This window comes from Mya arenaria, chromosome 9, assembly GCF_026914265.1.
Source record: "Mya arenaria isolate MELC-2E11 chromosome 9, ASM2691426v1".
NCBI classification, from domain to species: Eukaryota; Metazoa; Mollusca; class Bivalvia; order Myida; family Myidae; genus Mya; species Mya arenaria.
This window is the reverse complement of record NC_069130.1, coordinates 63748691-63765368: the sequence shown is the minus strand read 5'-3', so window position 1 is coordinate 63765368 and position 16678 is coordinate 63748691. Positions and strand designations below refer to the sequence as shown.

The 16678-nt window shown below is 34.5% G+C and overlaps 1 protein-coding gene across 4 annotated transcripts in view; it reads left to right on the top strand.

Annotated features, from left to right (window-relative positions):
- The window catches only part of LOC128246968 (neprilysin-1-like), a 53274-nt gene extending 36665 nt beyond the window's left edge, over positions 1–16609 (top strand). For all 4 annotated transcript variants that reach the window (XM_052965540.1, XM_052965543.1, XM_052965541.1 and 1 more), the window contains 13 exons: positions 908–1087; positions 1635–1846; positions 2053–2155; positions 3052–3171; positions 5219–5317; positions 5585–5662; positions 7552–7655; positions 8017–8075; positions 8472–8523; positions 8965–9032; positions 9407–9537; positions 9921–10159; positions 11576–16609. In XM_052965540.1, the coding sequence (XP_052821500.1) occupies positions 908–1087; positions 1635–1846; positions 2053–2155; positions 3052–3171; positions 5219–5317; positions 5585–5662; positions 7552–7655; positions 8017–8075; positions 8472–8523; positions 8965–9032; positions 9407–9537; positions 9921–10159; positions 11576–11675 (1545 nt within the window). In that variant the 3' untranslated portion in view covers positions 11676–16609. The remainder of the gene's footprint in view (positions 1–907; positions 1088–1634; positions 1847–2052; positions 2156–3051; positions 3172–5218; positions 5318–5584; positions 5663–7551; positions 7656–8016; positions 8076–8471; positions 8524–8964; positions 9033–9406; positions 9538–9920; positions 10160–11575) is intronic.
- Positions 16610–16678: the final 69 nt, after the last annotated feature.

The following is a 16678-nucleotide window of genomic DNA, read 5'->3' as shown; positions in this document are numbered from 1 at the left end:
ATTCTTGTTCTTAAAAAATATCATTTTAAGTAGCATACAGCAGGATATGTGCAATTAATTTTCAATCACATGCTTGCAAATTGACAAAAACAGTTGGAATGAAGAACCAGGAAAAATATTATTTATATGTATACTCCCCTCACCCCCTAAGGAACAGCGAATCAGATCAAGTTCTGACTCTTAACACTTTCAAGCACTAAATATGAAAAGAAAGTGAAGGTTATCATTTTGTAAGAATAATTATATATTTTAAATATAAAATAAAGCCTCATAATTTGGCATGTTTTCTTTCATTGAAATATAATTTTACTGTCACAATTATTAATGAACTTGCTTTAAAGCTTCAATCTTGTTCAGAATTTCAAGGGCACCATAATTAATTGTCAGAACAATATAATTGTTCTAAACCTATTTATCCAATGAAGATGTTGGCATAGTGCACTCTATTTGGGATGATATTGATTAAATGAGCAATGAACAATGAAAAGTGCAACACACTCGTTTAAACATTTATCACTTTGAGTTTCACTTTTAAACCAATTGATATTCCCAAGCTGCAACGTACAACTGTCAGTCCAATCATTACCTATTGTGCGACAATTGTGTTTACTGATAACACTCGTTAGATTTCAACTATTCTCTATAAATGATTTAAATATTTTATTACTGACCCATTGAAATAATGTTTTGCTGATTTTGGAGCTATGTTTCATGTACTTAGCAAGATTTCTATTTTCAAACCAAATTTGACATAGTTAATATCAACACTGAGTACTAAACACTTGTAAAATTCCTTTGATATATGTTAAAGCAAATTCCCAATCTGAATACAATTTGATATCATACTTAACGTAACTGATTTAAATAAGGTCTCTTAGGTTAATATTGTTCTATTATATCATTGTAGTTGGATGAGCCGGCCCTGGGCATGCCATCACGGGAGTACTACCTCCACGACCAGAACTCTCCCGATGTTCGTGCATACCTCAAGTACATGTGTGACGTCGCATATCTACTAGGGGCAGATCCTGATACCATACAGAGAGAAATGGCAAAAGTGCTGGAATTTGAGACAAAGATTGCGAATGTGGGTTTTCTTGTACATTTTATGTACCCAGTGCAAATGGGTTCTCTCCTTATCCAATTTTAAATTCATTTTATCAATCATTATGTTTTAATTTTGCATACTTAGACCTGAAATAGAAATAGCTTAATTTAAATTTATTGATTTTACAATGATTGTGAAACAAGTTATTACAATGTTAGATTTATCACGCTCATTGGCAAAACGTTACGCGAGTGTGGCCTTGTGTAGTAGGAGAACCTGAGGTACCCAGAAAACCCCCCACTTGTCCAGCTTGGTGATCACATACCAAACTCACATGCGCCCAGGCTGGGATTCGAACCTGGGTCCAATAGATGAGAAGCGAGTGCTCTAACCACTGCGCTGTCCGGACAATCAATGCGCTGTCCGGACAACCAAATAGAAATAGCTTATCTTAGGCATTTGATGACTTGCATGTTGAATGACATAATGAATGTCATATGTTTTTGTCATGGACTATGTATCATTGGCAATGCATAGAGAAGTGCATGTGAATTACAAGTAAAGAATTCCTGTTTCTGAATTATAGGCGAGCACTCCTCAGAACATGAAACATGATACTGGAGCCAGATATAACAAGATGACGATTGGTCAAGTTCAAAAGCGTGTTCCAGATTTTGACTGGCTGAGATATTTCAACCGATTTTTACCGGCTGAGGTCGATTTCTCAGAGGAAATGGTTGTGTTTGCTCCCAACTTTTTGAAGGAAATGGTTGATCTTGTGCAAGTCACAGATAAAAGGTCTGTTATTCCTTTTATTGGTTCTTAAGCATGTAATCTCTCTTTAGCGCTTTTTTACCATAAAAATGATGGAAAAAATGCAGGTGAGGAAGTTAGAGGTGGGTTTTCCAGCTTGCTCCAAAAGTGTTTTTGGCTATATATAGCTTAGTTTCTTTTTTTTTCAATGCTAGCTATAACACTGAGATACATGTATTGTTTTATCACAGAGTGGTGAGCAATTTTGTGCTGTGGAGGCTGATCCTGGGTTTCATTCCTGAGCTTACCGCCAAGTTCCAGGAGGTCAGGAATGAGTACAGGACGGTCATGCAGGTACAGAATACAAGTATACTATGTACTTACTACTAGATTTATTTAAGTCTTAAGGCTTAAATTTGCACTTAAATTTTTTGCCTTTTAACTTAATTTCATGTTTAGTCTGGCTTGGAATAATGTGCCAGACTCTAGAGATAGTTTAACCATCGTAACCCCTTCCTTTCACCACCAACTATTCAACCTTCCCCTTCTACACTCACAGGATCTAGTTCATCCATATGTTAATACACAGATGATGTAAGTAACAATGAGGTAATGTCATGGCAAAGGCTTCCATCTCTCACACAAATGGCTGTGATAAAATTGATATGAAAAAAGAGAATGTTTAATGGCCGGCTTATATACAATTTTTTTGTAAAACATAACAATTAAAACATTGGAGTGTGGACCATACATGCTTATGGACCTTTATGCCATGTTTTATTTGTTAAATAAAAGGTTACCGTATGAGAAGCCATCCACACTGTAAAGGATGGGTTGAATGTCTTCAGGAATCTGACCCACAAAAACAAGCATTTGTTTTCTGATAGCTCCATAAATCTTGATGTTTAAATTGGCAGCCTGGCGACCCAATATATTGGTATCATTTGAAGGGTTTTGCTTGGTGATGACTTATATGTAACATTTGGCATACATACCTTAAGTTTTAACAATTTGTATATCTGCTCTTTATTTTAACTGAAATTGGACGTAAAATGACCGTTGTTTGATGGCCAAATTTGTTGTTGTAAGATGTTTGGTAAAATGTTAACATCTTGTTTTTCTGCTCACAAAACCCTTTCAAACGATACCAAAATAATATGGGGTGCATCAGGAAGGCTTGGGTCAGCCATGGCAGCTTGTGTGTACATTAGTGACTGGACATGAGGCTATCACATACTTTTGTTATACAGGAAGTGACTAGAAGTAAGCCTCGCTGGAACAAGTGTGTGGAATACCTGAACGATCAACTAGGGCCCGCCACTGGGGCCATGTTTGTACATGAGAAATTCCGGAAAAAGAGCAAAGATGTGGTAAGTTATGTTAACCATGGTCTAGGTCAGATGTAATATGGTTTATGTCAGAGGTTATATTTTAGTGAAAGGTAAAAGTAGATCTTCTCTTTATAGATTATTTAACTAAAGTAACATATGTTTTGTAGTCATATTGTCATTGACTGAGTGAAATACATGCATTTTCATGGGAATTTGGATTTTCCTGTTGCCGAAGTTTTTCTTACACAATTTTCATTCAATATTAGTAGCATATGTATTGAACTCCTTTTTGAAAGGTCTCTTTGGTGTGTGTTTTTATAAATTCCCCCCACCAAAGACACAAAATGAAATATTTGAGCCCGTCGCCAAACAACTTATCTGTATTTAGACCAGGAATACATATCAAAATCTCAGTGAAATAAAAATTTGAGGGATGGGTGTTGTGCTCCCTCCCTACCCCCTCAGTTATTTATTCCTGGATCTGCCACTGAAATGCATAATACTATGTTGGACGAACATATATCATTGTGCCAGTTTATATTTGTAGTATACAATTTTGTAGTTAATTTTTCACATTGATGGTGAAAAACGTTTTTAAGATTTTAGGGATAAAACTCCAATACTAAAATATTTAAAATTATTTCTCACTCTACATGTTATTACAAAGAATGATGATAGTGACTTTCTTTGTATATATTCAATCTGGTTTATTATAAACTTTAAACTGTGATTTAGAATTTTATGAGTTCAAATTTAAGAAAAATCTCAAACTTAACAAGTTTTAACAGGATTTGATTATACTCCCCTTTTATAGTTTTTTTGTGAATTATCAATACGGTTCCCATTTTGGAAATTGCTAAAATTTAATAAAAGGAATTGCATGATGTTAAGCCTTATTTTTTTGGAAAACTACAATGTTCAAGGAATCAAAATATCAATTCTTGAAGTGGTTCCCGGTCTATGGAAAAGTTTGCAATTTCAATGCCCAAAAATCCCACAAGGGCTGTGAGAATGCGTGAATAGTCTTCTGATGTTATTGACTTGTGAATAGTCTTCTGATGTTATTGACTTGATCGCTATCAACCTATCTGCCTTCATTTATCAGAGATCTCAATTGTTATTGTTATTTATTGAAGGCCATTTTACACAGGTATGCCTTGTTCATGTTGCCGTAACTGGTTAATGATGTTCTGTTATTGTTTCCTTTAAAATCATTTTGTTTGAACATTCTTTTGTAGTTATAATAAGTTGTGTTGTAAACAAGCAATGCTTAATGAATATGTTATCGTATTGCAAGTTTATGAACGACTCCATTTTATTAAGAGGAAAGTGAGTTTATAGAATGAGCGTGAGATTAATCTAGAGGCATCAGTGGCCGCCTCATACCCAAGTGGTCATGGGTTTGAACATCATAAGGGAAACATTCTCTAAAGTGGGCCATCCACGATCAATGAAATCTCAAATGATATTGTACATAGTGTTGAAAGTGAGTGGGAAAGAGAGAAAGCTTGATTGATATATTGATGAAATCAGAGGGTGCAAATATTTGCTGACATCTTGTCCATATTTGTAAATATTATAATATGGTTTTCTTGGTACAGATCAATCAAACCATTGACTGGTTGTAAAATGTTCACACAGCTAGTGCAAAAAATATTGTGAATTTTATTTCATCAATGTAATTGTAAATTTTACTGATTGTGGATGGGCAGCTTTAACCCTATCCAACAAATGGACAAACTGGCTTCTGCCCAGGAAATGGAGAGCAATCCATAATGTCTAATAGGTCGAATTTACCTCAAGCCCAGCAAACTGTGCACTGGTAAAATGCTTTCCGGACTTTCTCAAATTCTGGGTTTTATACAGCAGGGCTTGTTCAAAAATGTAATTTCAAGCAGAGGTATATGAATTCGGGCTTGTTCATCCAAAAGACTAATTTCGATGACCGAATTGTCAGCTAGTAGCTGTCTAAACAATCAAGCTTTAAGTTAATTAGTATAAACTAAACTAACAGAAGGATACAGGACTATCTAAAACAAAATATCTAGTCACTTCTGAAGAAACTATCCCACATTTGACGCTGCAGGCTCTAGAGATGATAGAGAATCTTCGTGAAGCGTTTATCGAGCTGCTCAACGAGAACAACTGGATGGACGATCAGACGAGGGAGGTCGCACGGGAAAAGGTGCGTTGTATTGGTAACTGGGATTCGAAATTTCAATTTAAAATTACTATATAGAGAAACTATTATATTAATGTGTATTGTACAAAGCATAGATTTCTAGTCAACATTGTTGTTTTTTTGATCTGACACACACACACAAATTACCCAATCATGTTCATCCCACTCTGGGATTCATTTTTATTCTGTGAGACTTTTACTCTAGGCAGGGGATATAGCATGTATGCATTTATACAATATAGAAATAGTTATATGTGTTATATGTTCCAGGCTAAGGCCATAAAAGAGAGGATAGGTTACCCTGACTACATTGTGAATCCCACGGAACTGGATAAAAAACTGAAGGATGTAAGTCAAGCTTTTTATACCCCCAACAAACGAAGTTTGAAGGGCGTATATTGGAGTCACCCTGTGGTCGGTCGGTCGGTTGGTCCGTCGGTTTGTTGGTCGGTCTGTTGAAATTTACCTTGTCCGGAGCATAACTTAAAAACTACTGGATGGAATTGGTTAAACTTCATACAATGATAAAGCATAATGAGAGGAAGTGCAGTGTACAACAACCATAACTCTATTCTTGCTTATTACTGAGTTATTGCCCTTTGTTACTTTTGTTTGTCTGGAGAATAACTTGAAAAGTACTTGATGGAATTCATTGGAACTTCATACAATGGTAAAGCACAATGAGAGGAAGTGAAGTGTTCAAGAACCATAACTCTACTTTAGCTAATTACTGAGTAATTGACCTGTATTTGTTTTTTTTGCTGTCAAATATTTTTCCAGACATTAACTTGCAAACTACTGGATGGAATTTAATAAAACTTCATACAGTGATAGATCATTATGAGAGGGAGTGCAGTGTACAGGAACCGCAATTCTATTCCAGCTAATTAGAGAGTTACTGCCCTTTGTTACTTTTTCTTGTCCGGAGCATAACTTGAAAACTATTGGATGGAATTTAATAAAACTTCATACAGTGATAGATCATAATGAGAGGGAGTGCAGTGTACAGGAACCGCAATTCTATTTCAGCTAATTACAGAGTTACTGCCCTTTGTAACTTTTTCTTGTCCAGAGCATAACTTGAAAATGATTGGATGGAATTTAATAAAACTTCATACAGTGATAGATCATAATGAGAGGGAGTGCAGTGTATAGGAACCGGAATTCTATTTCAGCCAATTACAGAGTTACTGCCTTTTGTTACTTTTTCTTGTCCGGAGCATAACTTGAAAACTATTAGATGGAATTTAATAAAACTTCATACAGTGATAGATCATAATGAGAGGAAGTGCAGTGTACAGAAACTGCAATTCTATTTCAGCCAATTACAAAGTTATTGCCCTTTGTTACTTTTTTCTTGTCTGGAGCATAACTTGAAAACTATTGGATAGAATGTAATAAAACTTTATACAATGGTACAGCACAATGAGAAGGAGTTCTGTACATGAATCATTACACTATTTTATCAAATTACAGAGTTATTGCCTTTTTCTGTGTTTTTTTTTGTCAAACTTTTGTCCGTACAATAACTTGAAAACTACTAGATGGAATTTCAGAAAACTTTATACAATGATAAATCATAATGAGAGGCGGCGTTCGGGGGTATTAATCACCTTCAGTGATAGCTCTAGTTTATATAGCCAGACATTGTAGTAGGACTGAAACCTTTAGACCTTACAAATGAATAAATCATATATCAAGGGCTCAGCACAAGACAGACATATCTCCTTCAATTTGGTAGAGAGTTTAGTCCATCTTGTACTTGGTCCATGTTCAACCTCAAGGCTTTATTCAAGAAATGACATATGTTCTAGGGTTAAATATCTTCATTTAGGTAAGAGTTATAGTACTAGACAAGACAAATGGCGGACTGAGGAGGGTTTTCAAGGTTAACATAGCAATTATCAGCTGGGAGACCTGTGACCCTCTTGTTGACAAATGGCATTCTCTTTTATAATATGCGGTCTCTGTATTTGGTTTGCACTAAATAAATGTTTATTTTGGGTGTCCAATGTATGCACAGTCTGAGACTGGGGAATCCCTAGGTTTATAACTTGACAGAATGTTCATCTTAGGAAGCATGACCATTTCAAGTGCTTTTCCTCTCTTTAGCTTGTCTGTTTTTCGAAAAAAGAAAAAAAGTTGAGGTTTTGTCATTTTGCTTTCGTGTTGTTGGCTTGTCGAAGGGTAAAAGCTTTAACTTAGGCCACAAACGAAAATATTTTTCCATATTTTAGCTCCATTTTAAGCCAGACGAGTATTTTGAGAATATTTTACGAGTGGAACGATATGATGCCAACAGAATGATGGCCTGGTTCAGACAACCTGTTGACAAAGATGTGTGAGTATCCTCAGAACTTGGGTGTTTTCTCTATTTTTAAGTAAATATGATAGAATGAAGTTTTTAAGATTTTTGAACCAAATTATTTTTCCACGTAATGAATACTTACCGGGTAAATTGCTTGAGACACCAGAAATTTGGGTTGCAAGCTTACAAATACTATTTTTGTTAAGCCTTTATCATAAAAATACATGAAAACATGATTTTCATTTAACTGGTCAGCAAACCTGTACTCAGTCTGTGCAGGTGTAGGATAATGTCTAAGGGGAGTTTTTCCATCTTCCATGATGTTGATATGATATGCTATTATCACTGTGTTGATATTAATAATGTTTGTTTTTTATCAATTCTGTATTTGCAGTTGGGAACAGGACCCAGCTGTAGTCAATGCCTTCTACAACCCAAACACCAATGACATAGGTAAACAGTGGAATTAATTTTTGGGCAAAAATGCGATGTCCACATGACCGTTTGTTTTTTGTCTTGTTCTGTTACTTATATAATTTACCAAGGCGATTCACGTGTAATACATTAAGTCTAAGAAAATAGTCTAGGTATTTTGAAAGCATTTGGGTGAATTTTTTGCATGGTTATCAGAACATGCAAAAACTTTTACCTTGGCCATAATGTAATGTAAGAACTGTTCAAGATATAAAAACAAAACTTGGTACACATGTTGCAGGAGACAATAGGCACATATATCTATATGATCTGGCTTCGATAGTATGCTTGTTTGGCTAAAAAAATCATAGAAAATTTGCATTTGCTCTGCGTCACCCTTATTTTGGTTCTGATTTTTTTTATTCATAATTTCAGTGTTTCCAGCTGGAATGTTGCAGCCTCCATTCTACAGTGAATACTTCCCAAAGTGAGTGTTCATTGCAACCACAGTTAATTTATATAATAATTATACTCCATACCAAGCACAAGGAATATTGTTAAATTTCTCTGTATGTTTTCTGTGGAAACAATTTTTGAATTAAGATTTACCGGTAAATTCATTTCATTTGTTATAGGACATGTTTTTTTGTGTCACCTTGACATCACCTGAATGTCCATGATAGTATCTTTATGCCTTTAATAACTGTGTGATTTTCAAAAGAAAACAAAGTATTGCACCCAAATAATGACAAACATACCTTCAAAGCTGAACACAACACTGGAATTATACATTACCGTAGTTGATTCAACACAGTGTTCGGATTTTAACTCCTTTGATAATTACCCTCTTTGACTTTGTTTAACAAAAAAGTTTAGTGATTTCAATTCGAGTATTATCGTGTTGTTTAACAGTTCTGTATATTTCCAGGTCCCTCAACTATGGAGGCATTGGGGTTGTCATTGGACATGAAATCACACATGGTTTTGATGATAAAGGTTTGAGCATATTTGTAAAAGGACTCATTCCTGTTTTACAATGGCAGATATCCAAATGTTTAACTTCATGTGAAATAAGAGCTCTAATTGTTCATCATTTCTGGAAAAAATGTTACAGAAAATGCTCTATTTTGCAGAAAAGCATTAATAATGATATTGAATATTGAATAATTTTAGACCTGGATTACCTAAAACTGTTTAAATGAGAACCTGCCAGTTCCTGGCATTTGATCGGAAAAAAACTGAATATCAACAGAGTTTAAATAAAAGGTTGCCAAAAAAATCTGTGAGTTAACTTTTAAAATATAGAACGCTATCTGAAGCAGCCATCATTTACACCATTGGATATTAGCAAATTGTACCCTGACCTTCAGGTCGTCAGTTTGACAAGGATGGCAACATGAAGCAGTGGTGGAAGAACGAGACCATCGAGGCGTTCCATCGGCGTAACCAGTGTATCATAAACCAGTACAGCAACGTACAGCTGGAACAGATTGGGAAGAATGTGAGCACTCGTCTTGACATGTTTCCACTCTATAGTTTAGATTATATCTAGTTTTTTTTTAGCTTGATTATAATGTTAGCTGATTAAGCTTATAGAATTCGGCTCAAGTCTTTTTCTTGGGTAGGAACAAGTAATAGTGTCCTTGCTTAGAGCTCATGAGAAAATTTTGCTGGTGAAAATGAAACCACAATCTCTGAGGTGAGAGGGGAACACCATAAGCACTGGACCTCTCTCACATTGTAAATATCTATAATGTATATATGTCACACGCTACCAATGACTATGACAATATGATTTTGAAAAGTTAACAAGTATCAGAAAACATTATTTACTAACTCTTTGAATGCATTGTTCATAATGCCGTATATGCATGTTGCCCTCAGATTGATGGTAAAAACACTCAAGGAGAGAACATAGCAGACAACGGTGGACTGAAGCAAGCCTACAGGGCTTACAAGAAGTATGAGCTAATACATGGTGTGGAGCCCCTCCTGCCCGGGCTCAATATGACACATGATCAGCTGTTCTTCCTGAACTTTGCCCAGATTTGGTGTGGGAATATGCGGGATAAAGCAGCCCTGGAGAAGATCCGTACTTCTGTGCATAGTCCTGGGCCTATAAGGTATGGATGAAGGCTAAGTCATGTTGATTCATAAAAAACATTGCCACCATGGGGCTTGGCTAGTTTTCACTATTTAAGGAATGAATTGCGGGGTTGATGTCATTATCGGGGTATGAACGCAATTGGGTAAGTCAATGTGTGTGGAGTCCGAAGGACTCCACGCATACTTTGACCAACCCAATTGCGTTCATATCCCAGATAATGACATCAACCCCGCAATTCATTCCTTATATTTACACCACTAGTTCATTATTTCATTCAAGAATTGTTAAAAAAATACTTTATTTCATTTAAGAAAACCTTTCAGTAATCTGTTCTTACCCATTCTGTAAATAGAACGACCCGACTATAACCGGAAACTTTTTTTCAAATGACGTCACAATAACGCGGGAAAAGATCAACCACTTGAAATCACTTTAAAACGTAAAATTGAAACACTTCTTGTACCAATATATTTAAAATATAATAAACTAACACTTTTAAAAATGTTGATCTATATTTTACGGGACCTGCAGACACAATACAACCAATAACAAGATCAATAGCTTTCATGTATATTGTTATGCAATGAATTACGATCCGAACATAAGATGTTGCGTTCATCGATTGATGAACGCAATTGCCGAAAAGCAGTTCATTTAAGGAATGGAAGTTGAGGTGTAAATATATGACTATGAAAAACTTAGGTACAGCTCACATAATAACTGTGAAACAAATTCTCAGTAATGTTCCTTGTGTGACCCTCCACCAAATTCTTGTAAGTGATGTGAGTGGTTTTAAAGAACATGGCTGTCAGGAGTATTTTCTTGTATGAAGACTTTAAAACTCTTATCCTCCAAGACAGCAGCGCACAGTCATGAGATATATACTACCTTGAAATGTCTTGGGGTCCTTTTCCAAACATCTTTAAATCACCTTATTTCCATAGCAACCATCACTTTCCTAAGCAACCTTTGACCTCCATATCAACCACAAAATTCCTTTGATATCCTTTGATATCTTCTTTTTAAGTCATCTATAACTTTGTTGGCAACCGATTGTCTGCCTAGCAACCATATTTTCCCTTAACAACTTTTGACCGTCTAAGCAAACATCAGTTTTTTTTAGTAATTAATTATTATCTTGACAATGGCCTGCTTTACCATTAACCATTATAGTATTCCTTAGCAACTATGAACCTCCTTAGTACCACTATCTTGCTTAGCTACTACATTTTCTCTTAGCAACCAACGACTCCCTTGGCAACCATTGAGTTCCTTAGCAACAGCTTGCTTCCCCTACTTTATCCAGGTACAGGTGAGTGATATGGAGCACTATTGGCCCTATCGTTATGTCTCATAAAGTACTCTGGCCTTAGTACATGTTGTTCAGGAAAATTGTGATTTTTATTACTTCATGTAGTTTTTCTATTTTCAGGGCCAAGATTCCCCTGTCCAACTCTGAGGACTTTGCTAAAGCCTACAGTTGCACTCTTGGAAGCCCCATGAACCCTAAACATAAATGTGCTGTCTGGTAGATGGTACTCTGTGTGGATGAAATATCACAGAGTTTGAAAAGTGATATTGATGAATGGCATGTCGCCTGATGAGAAGAATTATAAATGCCATGCAGTTTGAAAAGGATATTCATAAATGTTTTGGAATTTGAAAATAAAATAAGATAAATGTTATGTTGTCTGTAAAAGGATATTTTGTAAAATGGCCTGCTGTCTGGTAAAAGGCATAATGTCTTAAGCATGTATTTATATCTGGTTAATAGCAATTGCTGCCTATAATCTTAGCATGTCTGGTATATGCCATGCTACCATCTTAAGTATATGCCATCGAGGAAATGCCTTTATAAATGGCTTGCAATTATAGTTATCAGTTATAATAATGTTTATAAGTGTGAGGTAAAATGGCGTGCTTTTTTGAAAATAGCATGACATTAGGGCAAAAGATTAAATGGCTTACCATATGGAAAGAAATTGTATATGCCATCTGAAAAATGTCAAGCTTCATGATAATATGGCTGAAAGGATTGTTGTTAATGCTGTTTGGAAAAATGCATGTTGTCAGGTAGATGACCTTTCTGGCTTGGTGAAACTTTGAAAGCATTGTGGCACAGGGGAAGGAGGATGGGAAAACTTGGCTTGGAAGCTAATAAAAGACTTGAACTAGGGTTGTACATATTTCCAAGCATCATCATAGTAAAGAAGTCCAGTGAATCTACAGCAAATTGGGTTATGAGATATGCATTTATTTTGTGGATTTGTGCATAAAAACATTGTCTTGTGAATCAATTTGTTATCTTTATGAAGAATTGAGACATTTAAACGAGAGATTTTTATTCTGTTGAAAAACACTTTTTTTGTGTGTGTTTTATTTTGGCATTACCGTTTTCAATTATAACATATTGAAAAACGTGTTGTTTACATTCAACACTTTAGTTGAATCCCTCAGATATTTATGTTGATGTAAACTATGTACATGTAAATAAGCTTAGTTGATATTTATTGTGGTTGACTTACATTTATAAAACGTGTTCATTAATATGTTTTGGAACAATTTCTATGGGAGCAATTTCAAATTCAGGGATGTACCTGAAGCGTTTTGCTTTGTACACCCGACTATCTTGAGTTAGCTGTTGACATGTTAAATTGTGTTATTTGCTTATTTTACAAATATTATTTCAGAAAAGAATACAGTTACTGTAATAAAAGATCAATTTTCAAGCAATCTAAACGTCATCATATGGTGAAATTACAATGAACTCTATAAAGCAGCTAATTGCTTATGACATGATGATTTTGTCTGTGTTGCCAAAATAAAAACTACCATTTTTGTTGCATATTGTATATAAAACATTATCAACATTAATCTTAACCAAATAAACTAATAGAGATTGGGATGTTAAGTTTTTACAAGAGTTTATTTAATGATAGTTTTTGTTTTATTTTTAACTTTTTCACATACTACTATGTCACTTGCTGTTAGTCATTGTCTCTGTTGTTTGCAAATATAACTGTAAATATTTCAAGAGAACGCTTCACAGTCAAGTACATTATGAATATTACAAGATATTATATCAATTCAATACCTCAACATGTGTAAATATTTTGAATTATGTACTGTTGTTGTTTGTAATAGATGTTGATGTTTTCAACTTTGTACAGTGTTGTCACGTTATTTTTATCTTTTTTTGTTTTATATTTTTAACATACATATACATGTACATGAGGCCAAGAGCAAGCTGTATGTCCGTGATAAAGCTATCATTAAGTGCTAAGTTCAAACACTTTCTACACTAAACTGAAATGAAAAGTTATTCTTATGGAGAAAAGCAAAAGCTCACTTGAATAGAACATTGAAACTACAAGACCAGCCCCCCTGAGTAACCAATGTTTAACCAAGATCCTGTTCAAAGGCATAACTCTTATATTCAATTAAATTGTGACTGTCATAGAGTAGATTTCTTATTAAGTGTCATGTGAGTGTTGTTAAAGGGGCATTATTGCCAATGGCTTGCCAATGGCAACTACAATTGTTAATATTTAGTAAATAAAATATTTTTTGAATAAGCGACTGAAGCTTATCTTTACGACAAAGATGATATTTTTGTTAATCTTCCAACAAACCACAAGTTTTTATACAAATCAATAAAAATTCAAATGTTGATATCTTTTGGTTGAATGTTGACAAATTGGGTTATATTTTACGTAAGATTAACTGAGAGTAACTTCACTGTGGTATAATAGATATCGTCCCCGACTGTAGAGTACCTCATTTTGAATCATGCTTTTTATCATTATGTTTATTAAAACTAAGTTTATGTCTAAATTAATATCACCTTGATATATATTTTTTTAGAAAATTTCAGAAATGTTTTACATTTCAATACATGAAAACCCAGCTTGTGTGCCTTTAAGGTAAGCAGCTAACATATAGCTTATGAATTGATATTATGGAAGTATGTATAGAATTTCAACATATATTCAACTTTTATCATGTTAAGTTTTACTAATTACTGCCATATGACAATTGATTAGATTTGAATCTCATTTTTGCTATGAAATACTCATTTATATTCAGTTTGTTAACTATATATTGAACAAGTTTACTTTGAAAATGATGCTATTTCCGGAATTCTTTAGAAATCATAATATTGACGTAATTTAAAATAAATAAAGGCTATATAAAAGATGAAAATCTGTTATTATAGTATAAATGATGTCACCACCATGAAAAAAAACTTACATACATTTTTTATTCATAACTAGTTAATAAATGTTTACATGACACCATAAAAGAATAGCGTTGAAAATGTGCGCAGAATATAGCAACAAGATATATAATTAATGCAGTGTAAACCATCAAATAAGTATTTGTGATATAAGTGGAATATCATATTCTTGGTCATTCAATACCAAATGTACTAAGTTTGTTAACTAAAATTCATAAAAACAAAATGCTAAGAAAAAAAATGTCCTCCTCACTGAACCTTTTAATACCTATGAATGCTGGTAGTAGTATGTAGGGCTGGTAGGTAGGGCTTGATTGTAGGACAGGAATGTAGGGCTTGTATGTACGGCTTGTATGTAGGGCTGGTATGTACGACTTGTATGTACAACTTGTATGTAAGGCTTGTATGAAGGGCTGGTATGTAGGGCTGATGTGTAGGGCTGGTATGTAGAACTGGAATGTATGGCTTGTATGTAGGGCTGGTATGTAGGGCTGGTATGTACAACTTGAATGTAGGGCTGGTATGTACAACTTGAATGTAGGGCTGGTATGTAGGGCTGATGTGTAGGGCTGGTATGTAGGGCTGATGTGTAGGGCTGGTATGTAGAACTGGAATGTATGGCTGGTATGTAGGGCTGGTATGTAGGGCTGGTATGTACAACTTGAATGTAGGGCTGGTATGTAGGGCTGGTATGTACGACTTGAATGTAGGGCTGGTGTGTAGGGCTGGTATGTACAACTTGAATGTAGGGCTGGTATGTACGGCTTGTATGTAGGGCTGGTATGTACGGCTTGTATATAGGGCTGGTATGTACAACTTGAATGTAGGGCTGGTGTGTAGGGCTGGTATGTACGACTTGAATGTAGGGCTGGTGTGTAGGGCTGGTATGAACAATTTGAATGTAGGGCTTGTATGTACGGCTTTGGCCCTTGCATACTTTTTTTATAAATTGACCAAATATAAAGACCAATCCCTTTTCTGTCTAGTGTTTGTATTTTGAATTCCTGTATCAGGTTTGATGTACAAATATCTTTTTTCTTGGTATACCACATCTTACTTTAATATTTGATTAAGGTATTATAAAGCATATTAGATAAGGGTAATGTATTAACTTTCTTATAATCATATAAGTTTAACTTATTTTATTGGTAATACAATTTATGAAACAGGATTTTTTTGTTTATTTAATATTTTTTTAGGTAAATTATCATTGACAAACTCTTTTTGAGTGGCTTGGGTTTAAAACTGAGTTTGAGGTCATTTCTGTAATTTTTATCACAATCATGACCATATAAATTTGTTGTTAGAATATAATGTTGTAAATAAAGTTTTATTGGCTGTTAAATTAACTATTTGTTCAAACTGCTAACCATGAAGTGAATGTTTTTGTGTTTACGCTTCAGGCATTCCCTTCAAATTAAGCTTGTAAATACAAATATGTTGAACCCTTGACCATTGTTAAATTGGACACTTCACAATGAACTGAATATCTTGTAAAAATCTCTGATTATCATAGTGTTTCTTATTACCTCTAAACTGCACTAGTCTCCGAAGGTATATGGCCCATGAAAGGGTAAACCTGGTGACCCTTTGTTTCCTTGGTATCATTTGAAAGGGTTTTACATGCAGGAAAATAAAAATAAAAAATGTACCTAAACATTTTTGGCTTTAAAAGATTGGTAATTTCATGATTGATTTCAGCTGATGCAACAAGCCAATGAACAAAACTGTTATAACTTGGCGTATAACACATTTGTTGTCATTTATTTAACATTTCAGTAATCAGCAAGCAACTACCTTTCAGTTAATAACCAAAATTGTACGTCACCAGGCATTCAAATTTATCATCAAGGTTAATGGAGCTATCAGAGAACTAGCTTATGTGTGGGTCGGATTCCTTAACAAAGATGAGAAAGTCTCAGTTATTGTTTATTGCCATGTGTTCATGTTTATATGCCATACCAAACTGATGTCATGTTTAGTGCCGGGTTCCAACTTCAAAACCTACCTACCAGGTAGGAATAAACAAGTGCCATAGAAACAAACAAAAAATCATGTATTTCTTTATTTATGTCTGTAACACCTAAAATGGAACTTCTCCCTGTAAATGATATATTTATTGACTCACTGATCATCAGTTAATTGAAAGCTGAAAACCTAGACCTTCCCCCAATTTATTTTACCAGTTTTGTTAGTTAAATGTTATGTGTTTATTTATAATAAAATTTAAATATTTCTGGGTCATTTGTTATTTCTTAATCATTTTAGTTTATACTAATCAGCTCAACTGTGATGAAA